The 19,624-nt window shown below is 37.3% G+C and overlaps 2 protein-coding genes across 2 annotated transcripts in view; one reads left to right on the top strand and one right to left on the bottom strand.

Moving 5' to 3' along the window:
* Positions 1–19,624, top strand: part of DPY19L3 (dpy-19 like C-mannosyltransferase 3) — a 33,255-nt gene that overhangs the window by 3,720 nt on the left and 9,911 nt on the right. Inside the window, exons 4-16 of the mRNA XM_068202552.1 lie at positions 5,571–5,661; positions 6,523–6,644; positions 6,846–6,991; positions 8,635–8,758; positions 9,210–9,344; positions 11,029–11,160; positions 12,150–12,251; positions 12,704–12,777; positions 13,017–13,175; positions 14,472–14,474; positions 14,635–14,754; positions 15,094–15,205; positions 15,722–15,778. Of these exons, the coding sequence (XP_068058653.1) occupies positions 5,571–5,661; positions 6,523–6,644; positions 6,846–6,991; positions 8,635–8,758; positions 9,210–9,344; positions 11,029–11,160; positions 12,150–12,251; positions 12,704–12,777; positions 13,017–13,175; positions 14,472–14,474; positions 14,635–14,754; positions 15,094–15,205; positions 15,722–15,778 (1,377 nt within the window). The remainder of the gene's footprint in view (positions 1–5,570; positions 5,662–6,522; positions 6,645–6,845; positions 6,992–8,634; positions 8,759–9,209; positions 9,345–11,028; positions 11,161–12,149; positions 12,252–12,703; positions 12,778–13,016; positions 13,176–14,471; positions 14,475–14,634; positions 14,755–15,093; positions 15,206–15,721; positions 15,779–19,624) is intronic.
* The window catches only part of LOC137481074 (neural-cadherin-like), a 78,235-nt gene continuing 73,383 nt past the window's right edge, over positions 14,773–19,624 (bottom strand). Inside the window, exon 34 of the mRNA XM_068202527.1 lies at positions 14,773–15,304. The gene's annotated coding sequence lies outside the window, so the exon portion shown is untranslated. The remainder of the gene's footprint in view (positions 15,305–19,624) is intronic.

Here is a 19,624-nt window from a genome sequence, read left to right as displayed (position 1 = left end):
TAATTTGCATTTCCTGCAACAATTGCTGTTGTATTATACATATAATACTGTGTTGTGCCCACACTTATCTTCCATTGATTTTGTAGAAAGATTGTACTCGATATATTGAAGGTACACCTTGGGTTTGCCTTTTCCTTCCAAAAGCAAGCAGTGAATAAATTCAAGGTGTTGTGTATTTCCAAGTACAAGCAGGCATGGGCTTGTGGCAGTGTATGAAAAAAATGGATACATCTTTTTTATTCTGTCAGACTGACCCAGAGGAGCACAGAGCTGACTGAAATAAGCAGTTCTGGAGTTAAAATTAAGTTGTCCCCTCAGTGGGTGAAACAGTCATTTTATTTGATAATTACTGTTCTCATTTTAAGTACACTGGAATGCCACTAGATATCAAAACTGAAATACGCCCCTCTAGTTTTTTGTACTCTGGATCTATTGTCTGTGTAGCTGTTACTTCATCCCATGGAGGTGATGGATGGCTGGTAACACTGCAACAAGAGCAATTTCAGCCAATTTGATGGAAAGATTCTAAAAAGAATTAAGTTCATCTAGCAGCAGGGTAAAGGAGAAAGAGGTGCAGACACTCTCTGGTCTCAGTGTCCCTTCTTTAGAGGGGTGTGATCTCCACCAGAGCATGCATGTGCAGACTACAGAGTGCTCATTTTAAACAAAATACCGCTTTAGGAGTAGTAGGGGAAGAGAAGAGTGCATATGAAGAGTCTGAAATTTCCTGCAAAGCTGAGGCAGGAAGGCTCATCCCTATATCTGTAAAAGAATCCACAGCTGTGTCCTGTGCCTGTGTGTAGGACTGTGGTCTCTGCAGAGGTTGGTACATGTTTTCCAGCACTTCTCAACTGGCTCAGCTTTTCATTACAGCACATACTATACACTAAGAAAGATCAGACCCTCAAAAATCACATGGAAAATAAGTGGAAAAGGTGCTTTCTTCTCTAACATTTTAAAGTTTGGCCAAAGCATATATATTTGCAGGTATCAACTGAACTTTCCAAAATTTTGAAGAGTGTAAGTTTTATTTTAGTTCATACCCCTGCCCAGATTCTGGGAAGGGAGAACTGTAGTCTAATCCTTGCCCCATAATTATTGCATGCCTTGCTGCTTAGTGAAATGCAGAGGTAGTCTCATTTCATTATATTTTCTTTAAACATAACATAGAATAAATGGATACATTCCAAATGCACATCCAGTGTTTCGTTAACCACCATGCCTGTGAAATACAGTAGAGCATCACCACTGCTCTGCAACACAGAAAAGAAAAATTCTAAATCGGTTCTATTTCCATATATTTTAAACTACTGACTTCAGTCACCCTTAATTGGCTGTAAATGGGGCAAATTTGAGGATTTATGTTGCTGAAATGTGACATAAAAATTATATAACTGTGTATTATTCCCCTTAACTTTGTTCCTTTCATCCAATCAAACACAATTAGTCAGATGATAAGAATTCATGCCCAGAAGGGTCTGTGTTGCAACTTAATTAATACAGAGATGTAATGGGAGACCTGTTTCGTCATCTTTACTTTTATATGAAGGTACTTTTCTATTTGAGGAAGGTCTGCAGTATTTTTCTGACACTTTTGCACCAGGCAGATATTTGTACCTGCACCTTTTAGGTGCAGAAGGTGGAATTTTGGTTCTGAAGACCCTAGTGATACATGAACACCACAACTGCATATTTAAAAAGTAGGCAGTTGTACTCGACCCTAAAAATTGGAAGTAAAAAGAGTTTATTATGCAAAGTCATGATTCCTAACTCCTAAATAATTGGAGTCAGGACTTGCACACACACTTGCAGTGATTGCCTTTCTGTAATTTCAATTGCAATTCATCGAAAGCCAGTTCAGATTTGGGTGTCTTCCAGCAATGGTTCACCCAAGTAGAAAAACTGTCTGGTCGTTGTTAAACTGTTTTGCTGTATTTTGAATATGGCTTTCAACAGTGCATTGATTTCAGCTGCTGCTCTCTGTGTGAGTCTTGTTCTTGTTTGTTGGTAAATGTGCCTGCTATTATCCATTAGCCATGGTCACAGGAGAAAGATGTACAATTGTTTTCTTACCAGAAAAACTGAAAAAGCACATCTTGAAGAGTGCTTTATGCAATGAAGGAAGTACACAATTGCTCCTTTTATTTTTTTATTTCAAGACTTCCTGAGAGAATGACCAAAAAAACCAAACCAGAAAAGATTCAGCATATCATGACATCTAGTCAGGAGCTGTGTTTGTGTCCCCTTCCAGCAGGGTTCACAGGTTATAATCACTTAAATTGATCAACTAATTTTGAAGAAAAAATTTTGAGTCCCTTCTCGTATACATTAAACCAACAAACATTTCTGTTTGTGATGGTGGAAGTCAAAACAGATTTCTTATCCAAAAATCCTTCTCAGTTTTCTGTAAATGTTCTGGCATAACACATCTGAAATGGCTTGTCTATTTTCAGTGATTTTCAGTAGCAGTTTAGTGGCTGCCCCTCCAGTGTAGCATTTTTTGGGAACAGAATCTCCTATGCAAATAAAAAAATGGAGCGGGGGGGGCACCTCTCCTGTCAGCCATTGCTTGTTCAGCTGCAAATTCTGAAGACACTTTGAACAGGAGTAAGCCAAGGCCACAGAGCAAATTAATACTGTAAGAAAAACAGATAAACTTCAGGGCATTCATTTCTTCTTCATCCCTTCTGAGTAAGCATTTAGATACTGTTACTGATTTTTTCCTTTAATAAAATTGCTGCTTGCAGGAAGTCTGGAATGAAAGTGTAAGATTGTAAGTCTTTTAGGATAAGAATGCCAGGATTTAGTCCATGAAGTGCTCATATTTTCCATTTTTACATTTTGAGTGCAAACCCAGAGAAGCTGTGGCTGCCCTGGATCCCTGGAAATGTCCAAGGCCAGGTTGGACACTGGGGCTTGGAGCACCTTGGGATAGTGCAGGGGGTAGCTTTCAGGACCCTTCCATCCCCAAACAAAATGATTTTATGAAGAAAAGCAGGGAAACAGGTAATGAGAGCTGCACAAAGTGAATGCTCAGGCGTGAAGGGAAGGAGGGCATGCAGGACTTCGGCAGTTCTTTTGCACAGAAGTGCCTGTCAGAGTGTTAGGGGTACTTTTACTCTGGATCACGTCTGATGTGGAACATGCCCTCAAACAGATGGGCTTGAGGTTAACCAGCCAGGAGAGCTTTCAAAGGATTAAATACATTTGCTGAAGGCTTGTTCTCAACTGGGAACATTGACAGCAGCTGTGTGTTGAGAAAATTTTCAAATCTTCCTGGTCTTAAATTGAAAAGTAATAAATAGTTTCAATTACACAAATTTTGTTTTAGCGATCTCAAAAAAAAAAAAAAAGAAAAGTAATTGGAGCTTTATTTATGCTCATCATTTATAGAAAAACTCAACTCAGACTCTGGCTGCTTGCTCAGCATTCTGAAGGACTTGTTTAAGGAGTTTGAGGAATCATAAGCGCTAAAATTTTGCACTGCCCTTGAGAGAAAGTCCTTTGTATCTGGTTGTGAAAGCTTACTTTTATTAGGATACAATTGCATAAATTGAAATAATAAGCAGCTCTGTGTGTGTCCCAGAGGAATGTGTTCTTTATTTTTCCCTTGGAACAGCGAAAACTTCTTTGTTACAACCTCACAAAGTGAATATACAGACAGATAAGCATGTGCTCTCACAATGTTTACCCATAAGTCTGTATGTTTTTATTGACATGGAATGCTAGGAAAAGTATAAATTGCTGTAGAACTGGAAAAGTATTTTCAATGAATAAAACAGATGTTATCTTAGCATGAAACAGATGTAAAACTCACTAGTGTTTGTCTCATAAAGTATAGCATTTGGTTGAATACAGCTGGTGCCAGGATTACAAATTAATAATGTTTGAATGCATTTTTGCTAATTAGATCCCCTTCTGTGTCTCCTCTCTCCCCACCAATAAATTCCAAATGTTAGCATTCCCTTTTGTTTTTTTATGAGCATTTAAGAGTCAGCCACTTTTTGTTATTAGAAAACTTTCCAGTCATGATAAATTTGAAACCAGAGCTTGTTTAAAATCCAGCACTCTCAATTTGCTAAGTGTGTGGCTTTTGTTGTGATGATGATTTATATGTCACAGGGCAGCTGTGAGAGTTTAATTCTGAACTTAGATTGAATCACTTGTGGTTTTATCTATTGGCTTTTCTCAGACCAGAACTAATATTGGTTTGTCAACAGTTGACTCCAATAAAACACGTGCTTTGCGATAAGAACCTGTACTGGGCAGCAGAGGAGAGAACATGATTTTTTGTCAAGCTTTATGTTAGCTCTGAAATAGAATTAATTCTGCTCCAGCATAAGAGTTGGGACTGTATGAGAAAGCTGAAAGTCTTGGGGTTCTGTGCAAGGTTGCATTAACAAGAATGGCATTCATAAAAGTCTCTGAAAAAGTAATATTCTGTTATTTCAGTAACATTCTTTTGTACAGAAAGATGAATTTATAAGGTTATTTTTATAAATCACACAAATTTTTTTAGTGACTTGCATATACCACATACAGGGATTTCACTGGATTTTCAAACCTCAGTATAAACTTTTTCTAACTGGATAGAGACCTTTCCTAACTTACTGCTTAGGAGATACATTTGCTGGGATGTTACTATACAAACTACTAAAAATACCACTAATAGTAGAACAATTCTCTATAAGACAATTGTTAGTTCTCATCAGATTGGTTGTTCATGCCATCTTTGTTTTAATGTGGTTGCCCAAAGCTGTGGATTTGTTAAATTGCATTAGGTCTTCACAGCTAATGAGGTAACAAAAGGAAGTGCATTCCAAAGCAGAGAGCTTTCAGATCTTACTAGACCCCATCTGCTGCAATATCAGCAGCAAGAAAAAGACAGTTTGAAATGTATCTGGTTTGAAGTGTACCTAGTTTAAATAATTTGAACATTTTTAGTTAGAAATAAGTTCACCACGCCCTAAAGCCAAGTAAAGAGTTCCTTTCCCTTTCACCTGTAATTTAAGAGTGAGAGCGATGCCAGCTGGCTTCCTGCAAGAAGCAGTGTTGAACAAGTGGGCAGCAGCATCCCCTGCCAGCTGAAATATCCCTGGCACCATGGTGCAGCCCCCACGTAGCACACTGAATTAATTGAGCCTTGAGCTGGCAAAGCCATGGAACACAAAGGGATAACTACAGCTGGGAGAAAAGGCTAAATGCACAGAGCAGGGGTATGCAGCTTTACAGTCCAGCTGTGGGCCACTGTGCCAATCTAAGCTTGTCATATTGCAAAAAAACAGTGAAATGCCCAAAATATTTCCAAGCAGCATATCGGAATCACAAAAACCTTGTACATTTCCCCAGTTAAAAGAGTCATTTACACCCCAGCTGTTTGCCTCTCATCCTGATTTGTTTATGTGTGTTTACCTTTAGTTGAACTAAATTGCTTAGAATGTGAAAGCCCAGGACTGGAGCCTCTCTGGAGGTCAGTTTCTCTGGTGCTGCAGGAATTGGAGTTGAAGGCAGCTTTGGATGATGGTGAAAAGCAAATGGAAAGTGAATTTACTGTTCAACTTCACTTGCAGGAGGTCGAAAGAGAAATTTCATTCAGAACTGAGTGTGGACTTTATTATTCCTACTACAAACAGATGATTCAGGCTGCTTCCATACAGCAAGGTATTTTAAACTGTAAAGTAAGTTTTGCAGCTGACTATTTGTAGGTTTGGTTGGGTTTTTTTTTTTCTAAATATAATTGAGAGCAAGGCATACCATAACTATGAAAGATAGTGTAACAATTGTACTGGGGACAGATTTATTCTGTTCCTATGCCAGGGAGCCACTAAGTTATGGACATAATAAATTTCACAATGATGCATTGATTTCTGTGCCACACCTTCACATGCTGATGAAGGCAGTCTCTTTGAGGGACAACTTTCATATCTGTTCAGGTTTCAGCTTGCTGGTTTATTCAGTTTATTGCTTTCATTTTTTTTTCCTTCTCTTGTTTAATTTGAGGCATGAGCTATTTCTGGGAAGGGGAAATGTTTTTTGCTGTATTCCTGGACAGTAAGTGACACAAGGAGCAGCTTCCAAGGAAATCCTATACAGTGATGGGGCTTTCTCAGACAGTCTCAAGTTTCCTAGATCTTTAGCTCTTTCTCCTTAGCAATTTTGCTTATACTACACATTTTTCAATAATAACTTCACCTGTGATTAAAGTAGTGCCAAGAACAGTTCCCAGGATCCAGAATGTACCACAGGTTCTATGCTGGGGATGGAAGTATAAAAATAAATGTTTTATACACTACTATATATATAGTACTTGAATTAGCACTGTGAGTCACATTTGAAGCAGGGAAGCTGAAGACCTCAGAAGGTCATGTTGATTCAGAGGTAATATGTTCTGAATCATTGACTCAAAGTTTGAAGTGTCTGATGAGAAATCCTAAAATACCTTTGAAAAAGTTATTCACTGTTCAAATGAAGATGGAGGGGGAAAGTGACAATCTCCTATTTCAATTTCTCTTTATCATTAAGGTTTACATGGTTTAGTATATGACAATAAAACTGAATCTGTGAGGACAATTAACATACTTGAAAGAATGAATGTTTACCAGGAGGTGTTTCTCAGCATTCTGTATAGGATTCTTCCAATTCAGGTAGGCATTTATTTATGGCTTTAGATTGTAAGTGCATTATGAAGATTGCGCAGTGAATCATAGCTCCCCTTTGTAGATATTTTCTAATTAGAAATATTCCTGATACCTTTTTAATTTGCAAAAGCAAAACCTAATTCATACTAAGTATAATCCCCCCCGTGAGTGTTTTAATGTCAACATCAGTATTCTTGTGTTTTACAGCAATACCTAGAGCCTGTTTATTTTTATATCTACACTTTGTTTGGACTTCAGGCAGTTTATGTCATTGCTCTGTATGTAACAAGCTGGCTTCTTAGTGGAACATGGCTTTCAGGGTTGTTGGCAGCTTGCTGGTATATTACAAACAGGTAAGTGAGATGAAACATTTCATCTTTCTAAAATTTTACCTAGTTTCAAAGGTAAGACATTAAAGCTTTAACTGCATGATTAATTGGACAAAACATGAAACTACAAGGCCTCTCTCCAATTAGCCAGAAAATGGAAAGCATGTTTAAATAACAAAAAATAATTAGAAAATAATCAGAAATGAGCTGACATATCAGACTGAGTTTTTAAAGATTCTGGAAGTTTTAAGTAGAAAATTTTGTCTTAAAGTAGTCTCTGAAAGTGGACTACCTGTCCACTACCACCACCTGTACCCTGTCTTATCCAGCCTAGGATCTCTCAGGTGTTAAAACATCTGCATGAAAGCCCTTCAGGTGCCTCCTCAGTGCCTCACACCTGCCTTCAGGGGTTCCTTCCACAACCTCAGCTCATCTGATGTTCAGCTTCTCTCTCCCCTTACTCCTGTAGCTACCTCCTGCACTAAGCCTCAGAGAAAAAATATGGTAATTGAGCTGTTCTAGTGCTTTATCACTTAAAGAATTTTCAGTTTGGAGATAAAAACCTAAGAACTGGCTTTATGCCAGAATTAAGCTGCTGGCGTGAAGCTAAGACTGGTGACATTGGCTGTTACCTGTAAATTACTCAAGAAAATAAAAGTAATGTCTTGGTTCTACCAGAAATGTTTGATATGTTAATGAGCAGCTCTAAAGGAATTTATCTGCAAGCACATACACTACAGAATAATTACAGGTGTATGGAGGCAAAATGTTTCTCCAAATATAAAAGTAATTAAAAGCCACATGCAATGTACAGTATTTCACACATTTCTTTCATGAGGTCATCTCTTCCATTTACAGAATATCTGGAGCAAATTTGTCCATCTTTCTAATAATTGGTGAAGAGTGAGAGCTTGTTTGCTTTATGCAATATAATAAGTGCATAGAATGGATTTGGATAAAGACTTTCTGTCCAGATTAATTACATCTGAGGCTATTGAGTAATTCCATTTAGACACGTTCTTTCTCCAGCTAAGCATGTCTCAGATATGTTGCCTACTTGCCTTTTTAGCAAATATTCTCTTTTTCCTGGTGGAGAGAAAGTTCTTTTAGTTTTTAAATCGGGTTTTGCAAATGACCATTCTTTGGGGAATTCTTCCATCACATACTTTGTATGTTCAAAAGCTTCAAAAAATGACCAAAAGCTCATAACCAATTAAACTGTCTTCATGCTCAAGTCATTGGGATCACAGTGAAAATTATATCCTGTGTATATTCTTACATGTGCATTTGCAAACCAAAAAATGAAGTAATGTGACCTGTGGTATGGAAATCCACAGCTGGATTTTGAGAGTGCTTTTAGTTTGGGGTGTATGTGTCATTTCTAAATCATCCAAGCTGTGCTTCATAAGTAAGATGTAATCCATTGTATTTTTTTTTACAGTTAGTGAAGCTGAAGTACATCATTTGAGATGCAGAAACAATGGATAATTTGCAGAACCTTAATAGTGATTTATTTCAGAGCCAGGTGTTCTGAAGGAATTGGAATGTAGAGCCTCCATTTTTATAAATAAGGAGTTAAAATAGCACAAAGATGCTTGTCATCGCAAGCTCTCTGTCACCAAATGTTTGCTTGATTTTAAATTTGTGAAACTCTCTGTTTTGTACAGAGTAGATACTACAAGGGTAGAATTCACCATTCCTTTAAGGGAGAACTGGGCACTGCCATTCTTTGCTGTTCAGATAGCAGCCATCACATACCTACTCAGAACTCATTTACAGCCTGCTCAACAAGTGAGTATTTCTGACAATTATGACACAATAAACTCAGTAACAGAGAACTGTCCTGATCTGCAAGAATAAAGCAAATGGGTGTTGCAGTTTCTTGGACCAACAGTTAAGTAACCACTCCTCATTTTGATCAAATAACTGCTGTTTATACCACAGTAAAACAGGTATTGTATTTTAATCTGGGGGCTGAAACTATCTGAGATCTCACTGTTTTCTTGCAGATGGTATTGCAGTGATAAAACACAGGCATAAGTCAAGAATTTGTAATTCCAATAAAATGTTTGTTATCCTCCAAGCTGTTATTGCAGTTAGAAGACTCAGTGTTTTAAAAGTGGTTTGAAATAAAACCAGAGTAAGGTGGGCTTTGGTTTGGTTTCTTGGGGTTTCTTTTTGTTTGATTTTTTGTGTTTTAACAAAGAAAACTATAAAATAAAACTTTGTTCCCTCCTTCCAGAGGCTCACACTGATGGCTGTATTCATAGCAACGTTTCTCTTTAGCCTGACTTGGCAATTTAACCAGTTTATGATGCTGATACAAGCATTGGCATTGTTCATACTGGACTGCTTGGACATGCTTCCCACAGCAAAGGTAACCTTCTCTTTGGAAAGAACCTACTTTTGTTTCTTTGTCTTCATAAAGCCAACAGTTTTGAAGGTGTTTTCCTAACCAGTGGCTTGAATACCCAGAGGAATACAGATAATGCTGTGTGCCTTGTGCTTTGAAGTAATCACAGTGTATAAACCCTGCAAGTGTAAAAGTGCATGATGGAAGCAACACCATTTCTGGTTTTTGTGCACTTGAACGTAGTTCATGTCTATTTAATTTTTGTCTACTTTTGTTTAGAGATTATTTGACACTTCCAAACACCAGCCTAACAGTTGATCTGATACCACTTCAGCATGGCCAGCTTTAGCATGGCTTCTCGAAGTTGCCAGAAGCAAAAAGTACCACAGGAAATCTTTGTGTAAGCTGAAGTCAAAGCAGTGTATGAATTTTGCCTCAAGCATTGTGCATCCTTGTTTGCCAGTCAGGACCAAGCTCTGTGCAGAGGAGGAGGATGCAGAACACCAGGTTGCTGGGGAGAAGCAGTTTTCTTGCCTGCATTGACATTCACTACAAAATAACAGCATTGCCCCTGCTGTGTTGCTGAGCTGGATAAGCCAGAAAATAAAACAAGTCTTACTAAGAAGGTCAGGGATCATTGACAGTCTTAAAAAACAGAAATGTACTGTAGAAGATGAAAACATTGTCTTTGACATAAACATTGCTGTGAAATTCTACTAAGATCATTTTAGCCATGGTGAAAGCTTGCACTGGTTGAAAAAGGTTCTAACTTTAGGAAAGGTTACAGGAGGATGAAGAGTAATTAATGTAAATTCAGTTTAAATTTGAAGCAGACTTGAACTTTACTGATTGTATTAATTTAACTGAAAATGAGTATGGTGCCTGCATATCAAGATAAATGTGACTTACTTAAGTTTCTGAACTCTTCATTATATCAGCAGCTGCAAGCTGAAGTCAACATTTAATGTGACTGGTCAGCTGCCTTAAAAGTCAGCAAATTACCAGCTTCATCCTGAGTTATTCCAAAACAGACTCACCACACCGTGTCTGTACTCATTTTCAAAAAAGCACTAAGAATTCTTGGAGTTTATTGGCCTCTTAGATACTGATTTACACCACTGCTGTAACACTGGTCTGTACTTGGGATCTTTGTGTGAGGTAAAATCTATATTTTGGTACCACTGTGTCAGAAAATCAGCTGGGGTTTAGTGTTTACATTGAGCTGAACACTGGTCAGAGTTTAGCATAACCCAGAAGGGATTATAGTGAACTATTTCTGAAAAATTTGAGAAGGCAGGTGATGTTTGTTTGCTGAACTGCGCTGAGCCGTAACTCTTTAGTCATAAAGACATCACAGAGGCTACAGAAACACTACTTGGACTAAAGAAAATAAAAACATCTTCCAAATATTAAGTAATTAATATTTTCCTCACACTGCAGTTATAATCAGCTATAATCAGCAGTTAATCTCCTTGATTATAGGATCAGGCTTCCTTAAATGTAAAATGGGTATAAAATATTACCCTAAGTAGTTCAGGACATAAATATAAAAAGGATACAGTAATGGCTTTAAGTGTAATGATTTACTGCAAGATGATACCTTATTTGCAAAAATATTTGATATTGAAATAAATCATAAAGAATACTCAGAGAAAAGCACCTATGACTGTAAAGTTTTGTAGACATAAAAATCTCATTATTGTTACAGGTTACATGGCTCTATATCATTCAGATTTCTGGGTTACTGCTGGTCTGTGTCCTACAGTTCTTCAATTCTATGATTCTTGGATCATTACTTATAAGTTTCAATGTTTCTGTCTTAATAGCAAGAACAATCCAGGTAGGTACCAAAATAACTTCTGTAGTACTAAATAAAGAGCATTTTTATATATGTGTGTGTGTGTGTGTGTGAATGAGTAATTTAGATGCATTATAATTTTCATTTAGTAATACTAATTAGAGGAATTACTATAGCATACAGCAACCCAAACATTGCCTGATCAAATAATGATTTCCATTACACTAACTGCAGCTTAACCAAGCACATCAGACATCATAATTCCATGATTGCTATTAACATTAATGATTGTGCAAGCTGCAGATTGGATCCTGAAAAAACAATTGCATAAATGGACTTTACACCTGTTTCAGCAGGACTTGGCTTGAATTTATGGATCTGCCTCCAACAAAATAATCTGTAACAACTAGGACAGCTAGACTCATGTCGAGTTCAGCTTCCTGAAATCCATTGCTTCTTTCAAAGATTAGGTTTCTTTACTGTAGTTAGAGTGGGTTTTTTTCTGATTCTGGCATTGGTGACAGCCTCTGACCACAAGGAAGGAGTTTACAGGGCCATTCCTATTGTCTGCACCTATTCCCAGTTACCTGTGAGCAGCTCGTCTGGATCTGGAGCTTGTAACTGGAAAATTGTTCAAAACCCTATCAACTGACGGAGCCAGAAGATCCTTCCTCATGTTTAGTGGAAGGTGTACTGAGTGGGTATTTCAAAAGGCACATAAGACTGTGGAAATTAGGGAATAAATTCTGTCAGTACTCTAGGGCTGCTGCCAAAGAAAGGCTTTTTGGTTGCTTCCAAAACTCTGCCAGATCAAAGCTTTTATGACATTGTGCCTGCAGTTTTGTGCACAAAGTATATCTTTATTCTGGCTACTTGGTTCTCTGTCCATTTTTGCTCAAACGACCCTAATGCAAATTTGGTGCTGCTCAGGACTAGCAGATCACAGTTGTTTAAAATAGCCTGTAAGGCTTTTGTTCCAAATACATTAAAAAAAAAAAAGGACTGAAATACTAATATTTTCTTCTTTGTAGAAAAACCTAAAAAAGGGTGGCTTGCTTAATAGGCTTGGGAAACTTATGCTCCATGTTCTACTAGTCTTGTGCTTGACTCTCCTTATAAATAAATTCATTAAGGTAGGCAAATAATTTTTAATATCAAAATTACACATTGTATTATGTTAAAAGCTATTTGTTAACCATCTACAGGAATATCATTAAACAAAAACTGCAGTGAGATTTTTCTGCATCTCAGAAACTGCATTTTAGAAATTAAAGATGGTTTTGCTAATCTTTGGTATATGGATTTGAAAACTTCATAAATTAACACAAATAATTGGTGTTAACTTGAAGCTCACGTGTAATTTTATATCAGTTGTATATCTATACTGTTGAGCATTTGCAAAGTTTTTCACTGAATTTTCTTTTCAGTTGATGCAGTTAAAACTGCATGCTTCTTTGATTGCAAAGCACCCATCTTAGTACACCTGTGTTGCTTTACAGTTTCATTTAAATGAAAAAAAAGCTGTTTATTGTGCAACATTTTTGATATTTAAAATATAATTTTCTTTCTCTTTCGCTCGTTGTAGAAAATTCTTAATCTTGAGTCAGATGAGCATATATTCAAATTCCTGAAAGCAAAATTTGGATTTGGAGCAACAAGGTACGATTTACCTGCAGTTTTGCGTTTTTGTTTGACTTCTTTAATTGAAGCCTTCAGGTTGTTCCTATTTCAAATGTGTGCAATAAATCACAGTTTTACCTCATCCTTATGTCATACTTGCCCTAAGAATAATCTGCACAACTGTGACTTTATAATTTCTTGAGAAGAAAGGAAACTTTGATCCTTTTTGACATCAAGTTATGAAATACATGATGGACAAAGGTGTTTATTTTTTTTAGAGATTTTGATGCTAACCTGTATCTTTGTGAAGAAGCCTTTGGTTTGCTGCCTTTAAATACTTTCTCAAGACTCTCCAGTACATTACTTTTTTACGTCTATGGATTTGTTCTCTTCCTTCTGACAGTAGCAGCTGTAATTGTTGCCTTTCGGAACCTCAGGTAAATACAATTTTAAGAAAATTCACATTTTTATCAATTTTTTTTTCTTCATCTGGCTGAGGAACTGACAGATGAACACAGCAGCAAATACAGCATTGCTTTGCACAGCTACTGAGGAGTGGGGTGTGTGAGAGAGAAATCAGGCAGAATAAGTAACTTCCAATTGAAGCTAAAAATGTAACCAAAGGAACATCCTTCCCTAGATTCAGTCAAGCTCTTTGCTGCTGGAGTTCTGCATTATGTATAATGTTGGTTGGGTTTTTTGGAATGAGGAGAAGCAGGGGAAGGATTTTTTTATCTAAAACATTGTTCGTTTCTTTAGTCCATGCCATTTTCCCTGTGCAAAGCACTCCAAATGACAGATTTCCCAGGTGTTACCCTCAGAGTGCCCAGAAGTGAGCTGGAATAGTCTGTGCTGAACTTTGTGATCTGTGTGAAGGGGCAGGAGCTGTAACTGTGCATCACTGCTGGCAGTTCCCAGAGCTCATCTGTGGGATTCTGAGGTATCTACAGAACACAGAAGAAAATCAGACAGAAAAGTTATTTTTTTAAAAATGGTTCACTATAGAGCTCTCAGTTTTACTTGTACAACCTGGGCAAAAGTTAGAAGGGATCATATAAAACTTGATTAAGCAAAAATTCAAGGAGTGTCACCTGACTAGTGTCACTATCAGAGATTTTAGGGAAGACTGGATAAAAAGGAGAGAGAGCAAGAGAAAGGAAGAGTATCCAAGACCTTCCAAAACTGTGTTATGACAATTACATATTACAGTAGTAATTGTCAAATGTCCGTCATCTGTAAATAATTTTGGTACTATTCAACCAGCCTCTTAAAAAACTTACTGGATCAGTCAATTTTAAAAATAAAGATTCTGCAGCTCTTATTATCTGTAAGCCTAGATGTAATTCCAAACATGTCTTTAATTTTTAATGCATTTATCTCACTTGTCCCCTGCTCTGAAAAAAACCAGGAAAACCCCAAAAACTGAAGCAGTTTTTTTTGCACAAGGCTAGACACTTCAAGCAATAATCACTCCCTTCAGGGCTCATTTTCCCTAACTCTGCTTCCAATCTTTGGCTTTAGTAACATCCAGGCATACCAGCACAACCCCACAAATCACAGCTAAATTCTTCACTCTCATCAAAAGCCCTCTGAACATAGGAGTAGCTGCTTCAAAATAGAAACCAAGCTTGCCTTGCTGTAAACAATTTTATCTCATTATTGTAATAAAGTTCATGTAAAATTGCATTTCCAGAAATCTGCACATGAAAAGAAATACCTGATGCTGCATCAAGTTGGTGGCATCAGGCTAAATTAGATATAGATACAATAGAAGGTTGTGAGCTCATAGCAATGGTTGTTGTTTCTGGCCTCAGAAAGATCCAGTGCTTTTTAAAATGCAGATAATTATATGAAATATGTCACACAACCTAATACAACACTTTTTCCTTCAATTAGTTCAGGTCAACTCAATTTTAAGGAAAAACAGGAAGAATATACAGTGACACTGAAGCCTGATGCTGCCTACAGCTTAGTTCACACAGTTCTTTTTGGATGTCTGGCATTAAGCACAATGAGGTATATTTTTTGATTCTACTAAAGGCTTGTTCAGATGATTGAGTCTATTTTTATAAGAGTGTAAAATATGTTGACCACAAACTGATAGGATCAGGAACCTTCTTTTATCTCTCTAATGTGTTTCTACTTGTAGACTGAGGCATTTCCCAAATTCTGCCAGACAGAATGGAAGTCTGGGAACAGACATGCGTAGCAAAGTGCAGTGTCAGTCCTGTGCTCACTTACTTCAGAGGCATGAAAGCCCAAGAAAACTGTGTTCAGAATTTCTCTAGACATTACCTGCTCTCACAAGAGGCTTTGCAAAGCTCCAAATGATATGGAAAGCTTGTGTTCTTTCAGGATGAAGTACCTCTGGACATCCCACATGTGTGTATTTGCATCCTTTGGCCTGTGCAGTTCAGAGGTTTGGAAACTCATCCTGAAGTGTCTCCATCTCTACACGTCCCAGAGGGTGAGCACTGCCTTTCATCCACTGGGCTTTGTGCTGCATCTGAGCCAAGTCAGGGCTCAGGGCTGAATATTGCTTTTAGTTCTCTCAAACCATGTATCTCTGCTGGATGTTTGTATAAATTTAGTAAGTAAAATTCATTTTCTGGTGGTTTCTGTATTAAACAATTCCATTGGAATACACTAGATGGCAATATAGATGTGGCTATGAAAAATAACCATAATTTTACTAAAAAAGTCTCCATATTAAGAAATCATCAGCAGTCTAAGACCATTGCAGTCAGTAATATTGAGTGACAGTGTTTTCCACCTTGTAGAATACATATTTAAAGATATAAATACATCTTTTGTGATGGGTCTGTAATTAGGGTATTACTTGAAAATAAAATCAGAATATGGGCTTAAAATGCAGTCTCTTAAATTCAACTACATGTTAAATATTTCAGATATCAATACATTAAAAATTAAGTCTATTAAATGTATCATCAAAATAACCAATTTTTTTTTCAATTTCTCATAGACACAGGTGATTAAGTATTCTATACCAATAATTACATTACTGTACATTTCATTTAAGGTAAGAAATTTTTTCTCAGTGTTTTGGCATGTTTTAGTTGCATTAAATTTTTCCTTTCTCCTAGAAGGTTTGTCTTATTAGTAACTACATACAAGAATTGTAACTGAATTTTAAAAATGAGGATAGCTCTGCATATGGAATTGTCTGTGAAGGATCAGTTGGGCTTATTTGATCCAAATAAGATAATAGATGCAAATGTTTATCTGATTGTATGTGTAAGTAGCAGGTGTATTTAAATGCATGATTTTATGGAAATGGGAGTTGTCTCTTTTGGTTTTAACTAAGTAGTGGATAAAATGCAGATTGTCACATTGTCTCATGATTTATTGTAGGAGCAGAAATAGTCATAATCTCTACTGTTGTGCCTCATCTCATATGTTACAAAGTTTAAAAATATTAAATAGTCAAGTAGCTGGTTTGTCTTCTGTCTCTTCCAGAAACAGAATATTATTATTGTCAAACACTGCAATGTAACTGCATAAAACATACCTAAGTCAGTAACATGTACAAGATTATCAGTCATAGCAGTGAGATTTAGAGCACTGATTTAGTGGGGAAACCATTCTTTTAATCTGTAGTCACAAAGACAAAAAATTCAGAGTCTGCTTTGATGGAGAAGTTGTTTCTGCAGTAACTAGTCTGAGATGAAAATACATCTGTTAAATAATTCCCTTCAGAAAAAAGCAAGATTCATTTCATTGTTACAGTTCAAAAGGCAGTAGTGAAGCAGTTAAGAAAGCTGCTAACAGAGTTCACTCCAGTATTGTGTTCCCCCTCTAAAAATGAAATAAAAAGTCAAAAAATACTGTTTTAAACTTAAATTGTCTAATTGTTCTGTTAGAGGACTCTTTTTGTCCACTGATGTGACTGTTATGAAGTCATTTGCCATTTTCATCATCTCTGAATATGACAGAAACAATGCCATTTCTTCTGACAGGGGGCATACCAAGAGCATGACATTCTGATAGTCGAATGTGACAGATCACTAGGAATAATTTTCCTCCCACTCTTCATAAGCAGATGTAAATTCTGTCAGTTTCAATTCTGAAGTCAACAGAAACCACTGATTTCATGGGCTTTAGAGCAGTCATTAGTTGTGCTCAGTCTGCTTGAAAAGCATCATTTTCATGTTTCTTCTAAATAGAGGAAATAATTTTTATTGACATTAAAAGTACTGTTTTTCAAATTTCTCAGTAGGAATGAGAAATTTGTCATCTCTCAGTTGTTTTTTGTCCTGAGTCAGTTCTTGCAGTTGAGCTCCCAGAAGAGTGGATTTCTCTGGGTCTTTTCTGCAAAGCTGAAAGAGTTGATGAGAGGCCTGAGGGAATCACAGAATATTCTGAGCTGGAACGGACCCAAGGCTCTTGTCCCCGGTGCCTTGGCAGTGGTCAGACAAGAATTCATAGAGAGAGAGATCCAGAAAGTACCCATTGCTTCTGTGAGAGTGTGGTTTTATATTCTCTCTCTAAAACCTTATAAACAGACAGTGGAAGGAGATTTTTGGAACAGAGACTTAGTTAACATCTCTTTTCCAGACAAGAATTTATCTGTTCAGTCACTGATTGCGCAGATTGCAGGGGCGGTTTCTCTGTACACCACAAAGTTAACTGGCCATCAGGGCTGGTTTTCTTGAATTTGCAGGAGGGCAGTTGGGTGTTTCATTATCGGTTATATTTGTCAGAAGAACTATTCCTCAGTGCAGTTCCTCAAAATAGGACTTTTATGGGATTATTAACCTAATCCTGAATAAGCCAATGAAAGCCTCTTTTGAGGCATGTGGTTACTACAGCCTCAAATACATCACTTGAACGATAATTTATTGAGATGCAGCTGCAGCTACAGTGCTGGCTTTCTTTCAGATTTCAGGTACAGGATGTTTTGAGGCCTGTAAGACATCTGTATTCCTGTTTACATGTGATTTTCATTATTACAGTACAAACATCTTTCAGATGAAGTGAAAATGCTGAAGTATTTCCTTGCTTACTTTAGCTGTGCTGCAGATAACACAACACGTGCATTAAGCAGTACCAAGTAGTATTTATGATTCACTTCTTAGACTTTCTAGGTAGGTTTCACATTTATCTGTGTTCATTGTATTTTAACTTCACAATACTGCTCATCAATTTGGGTTTGCATGTCAGTGATTTCTGAATAAATTGTTGGTACTTAAGGTGAGATCCTGAGCTTGAGCAGTCTAATTCCAAGGATTGCCAAATAATCCTGATTTCTCTCTAAGAGTAAACTCTATTCCTATTACTTCTGCAGCTGCATTTTCATCTTCACCCCAGCCAAGTCCTTTTCCTCCAAACATGGACATTTATGCAACATATATCCATGATCTGAGCAGTCTTTGGCTGTACTTAATAGTTTCAGTTCAGGGCTAATTTAAGCCACTTGACAACTGATTTCTTTCCCTGAAGACTTTGACACCAGGGACCAGCACTGTTACAAGTTGGAAACCTCTTTCACATTTCCCTCTCTCTTCTGAGCAGTTTGTTACATCCCTTATGTGCTCCATCTGTTCTTTTTATCCTCTCCTGGTGTCACCAGACTTTTTTTCAATCTGACTTATACTTGATTTACAAGACAAAGTTCTGTTAGTGTTATTGGTCCATATTTTCATATGCTTTACTTTTTATTTGTCATTCTCTTGTATTTGGAACTCCTGAAGTACCTTAGTTTTCTCTTGGTTCTACTAATCAAATGTTGTGCTACCTGGAAATTTTTCAATTCAGTAATAGCAAGCCCCATGACCAAAGTTTTCCTCCAGTAGAAACTGATTGTAGTCTCTCAAAACTTGCAGTACTGTGACTTAAAAAACCTTTACAGAGTGAATGTCATGGAATAGCCCCAGCACTGAGCAGGGAGCTGTGCCACTGGTTCCTCAGGAGGTTACAGGGCAGGGTGCAGTGACTGAAAAGAAAAGCAGAGCCCATTTCTTCTGTCTCCACCCTGAAGGACTCCAAGCTGTCAGAATGTGTAGCTGTCCAGGGCAGTTTAGTAATGAAGAGAGGAAATTTTGATTCATTATGAGACTCCACAATCTCCTTTCACAACAGCTGAATTTACTAATCTCTGGGAGAGCTTCTGAAGAGAAAAATGTATCTGTTGTTCTTCCCAAAGCTTCCCCATGGTTACGATGCTGCCCTGGCTCCACCTGGGAGATGCCAGGAGTATTTGGGCAAGTGTTTTAAGGAAGCAGTTACGCTAGTGAGAATCTTAATTGGCCCAGTTACACCTCCTGCCCCCCGGCCTGCCATGTAATTACAGTTTTAGTGAAGGAATGCCTGTGTTTGCTAAGGGACTCGGCAGGACCACATTCAAATTCTTTCTGAACTCTTGGATGAGCATTAAAACGGGATGATTAATGGCTTTTTAGATTATCAGGTGGGTTTTCTTAGACTTTCTCCTGTAGCATTTCAATTTTCAAACCAGCAGTCCTCCTTATCTAAAGAAAGCAGGTTTGGAATAGGTTTCACCATAACATCCTCTGTAGTAAAGACTGATGCACAGCAATCTGTCATTAGCATTGTCATTATCTTCCTTAATTGCTCCCTTCTGTCCTGGAATATTCACAGGTTTAAACAATAAACCCTTAAATAAATCATTGTTCCCTTAGCTTTTTGGACGGGAGGCTTAAGCTTTTCAGAATCAGTTTCTATCCTTTTTTCTCTCCTCTGGGTTTGATTTATGTATTCTTTGTCTGTAGTAAATTTTGAAATGCTTTCCCTTGATGGTCTAGTTGTTGTTATTCAGTCACAGTTTTATTTTCGCCTTCAGTGGTTCTCTTTTAATTCGAACTACTGAAATACCATTAATAGCATCTGCAGCACATCTAATAATCTT

The sequence above is a fragment of the Anomalospiza imberbis genome, chromosome 12, assembly GCF_031753505.1.
Source record: "Anomalospiza imberbis isolate Cuckoo-Finch-1a 21T00152 chromosome 12, ASM3175350v1, whole genome shotgun sequence".
Taxonomy (NCBI): Eukaryota; Metazoa; Chordata; class Aves; order Passeriformes; family Viduidae; genus Anomalospiza; species Anomalospiza imberbis.
This window is presented reverse-complemented; position numbering and strand designations above follow the sequence as displayed.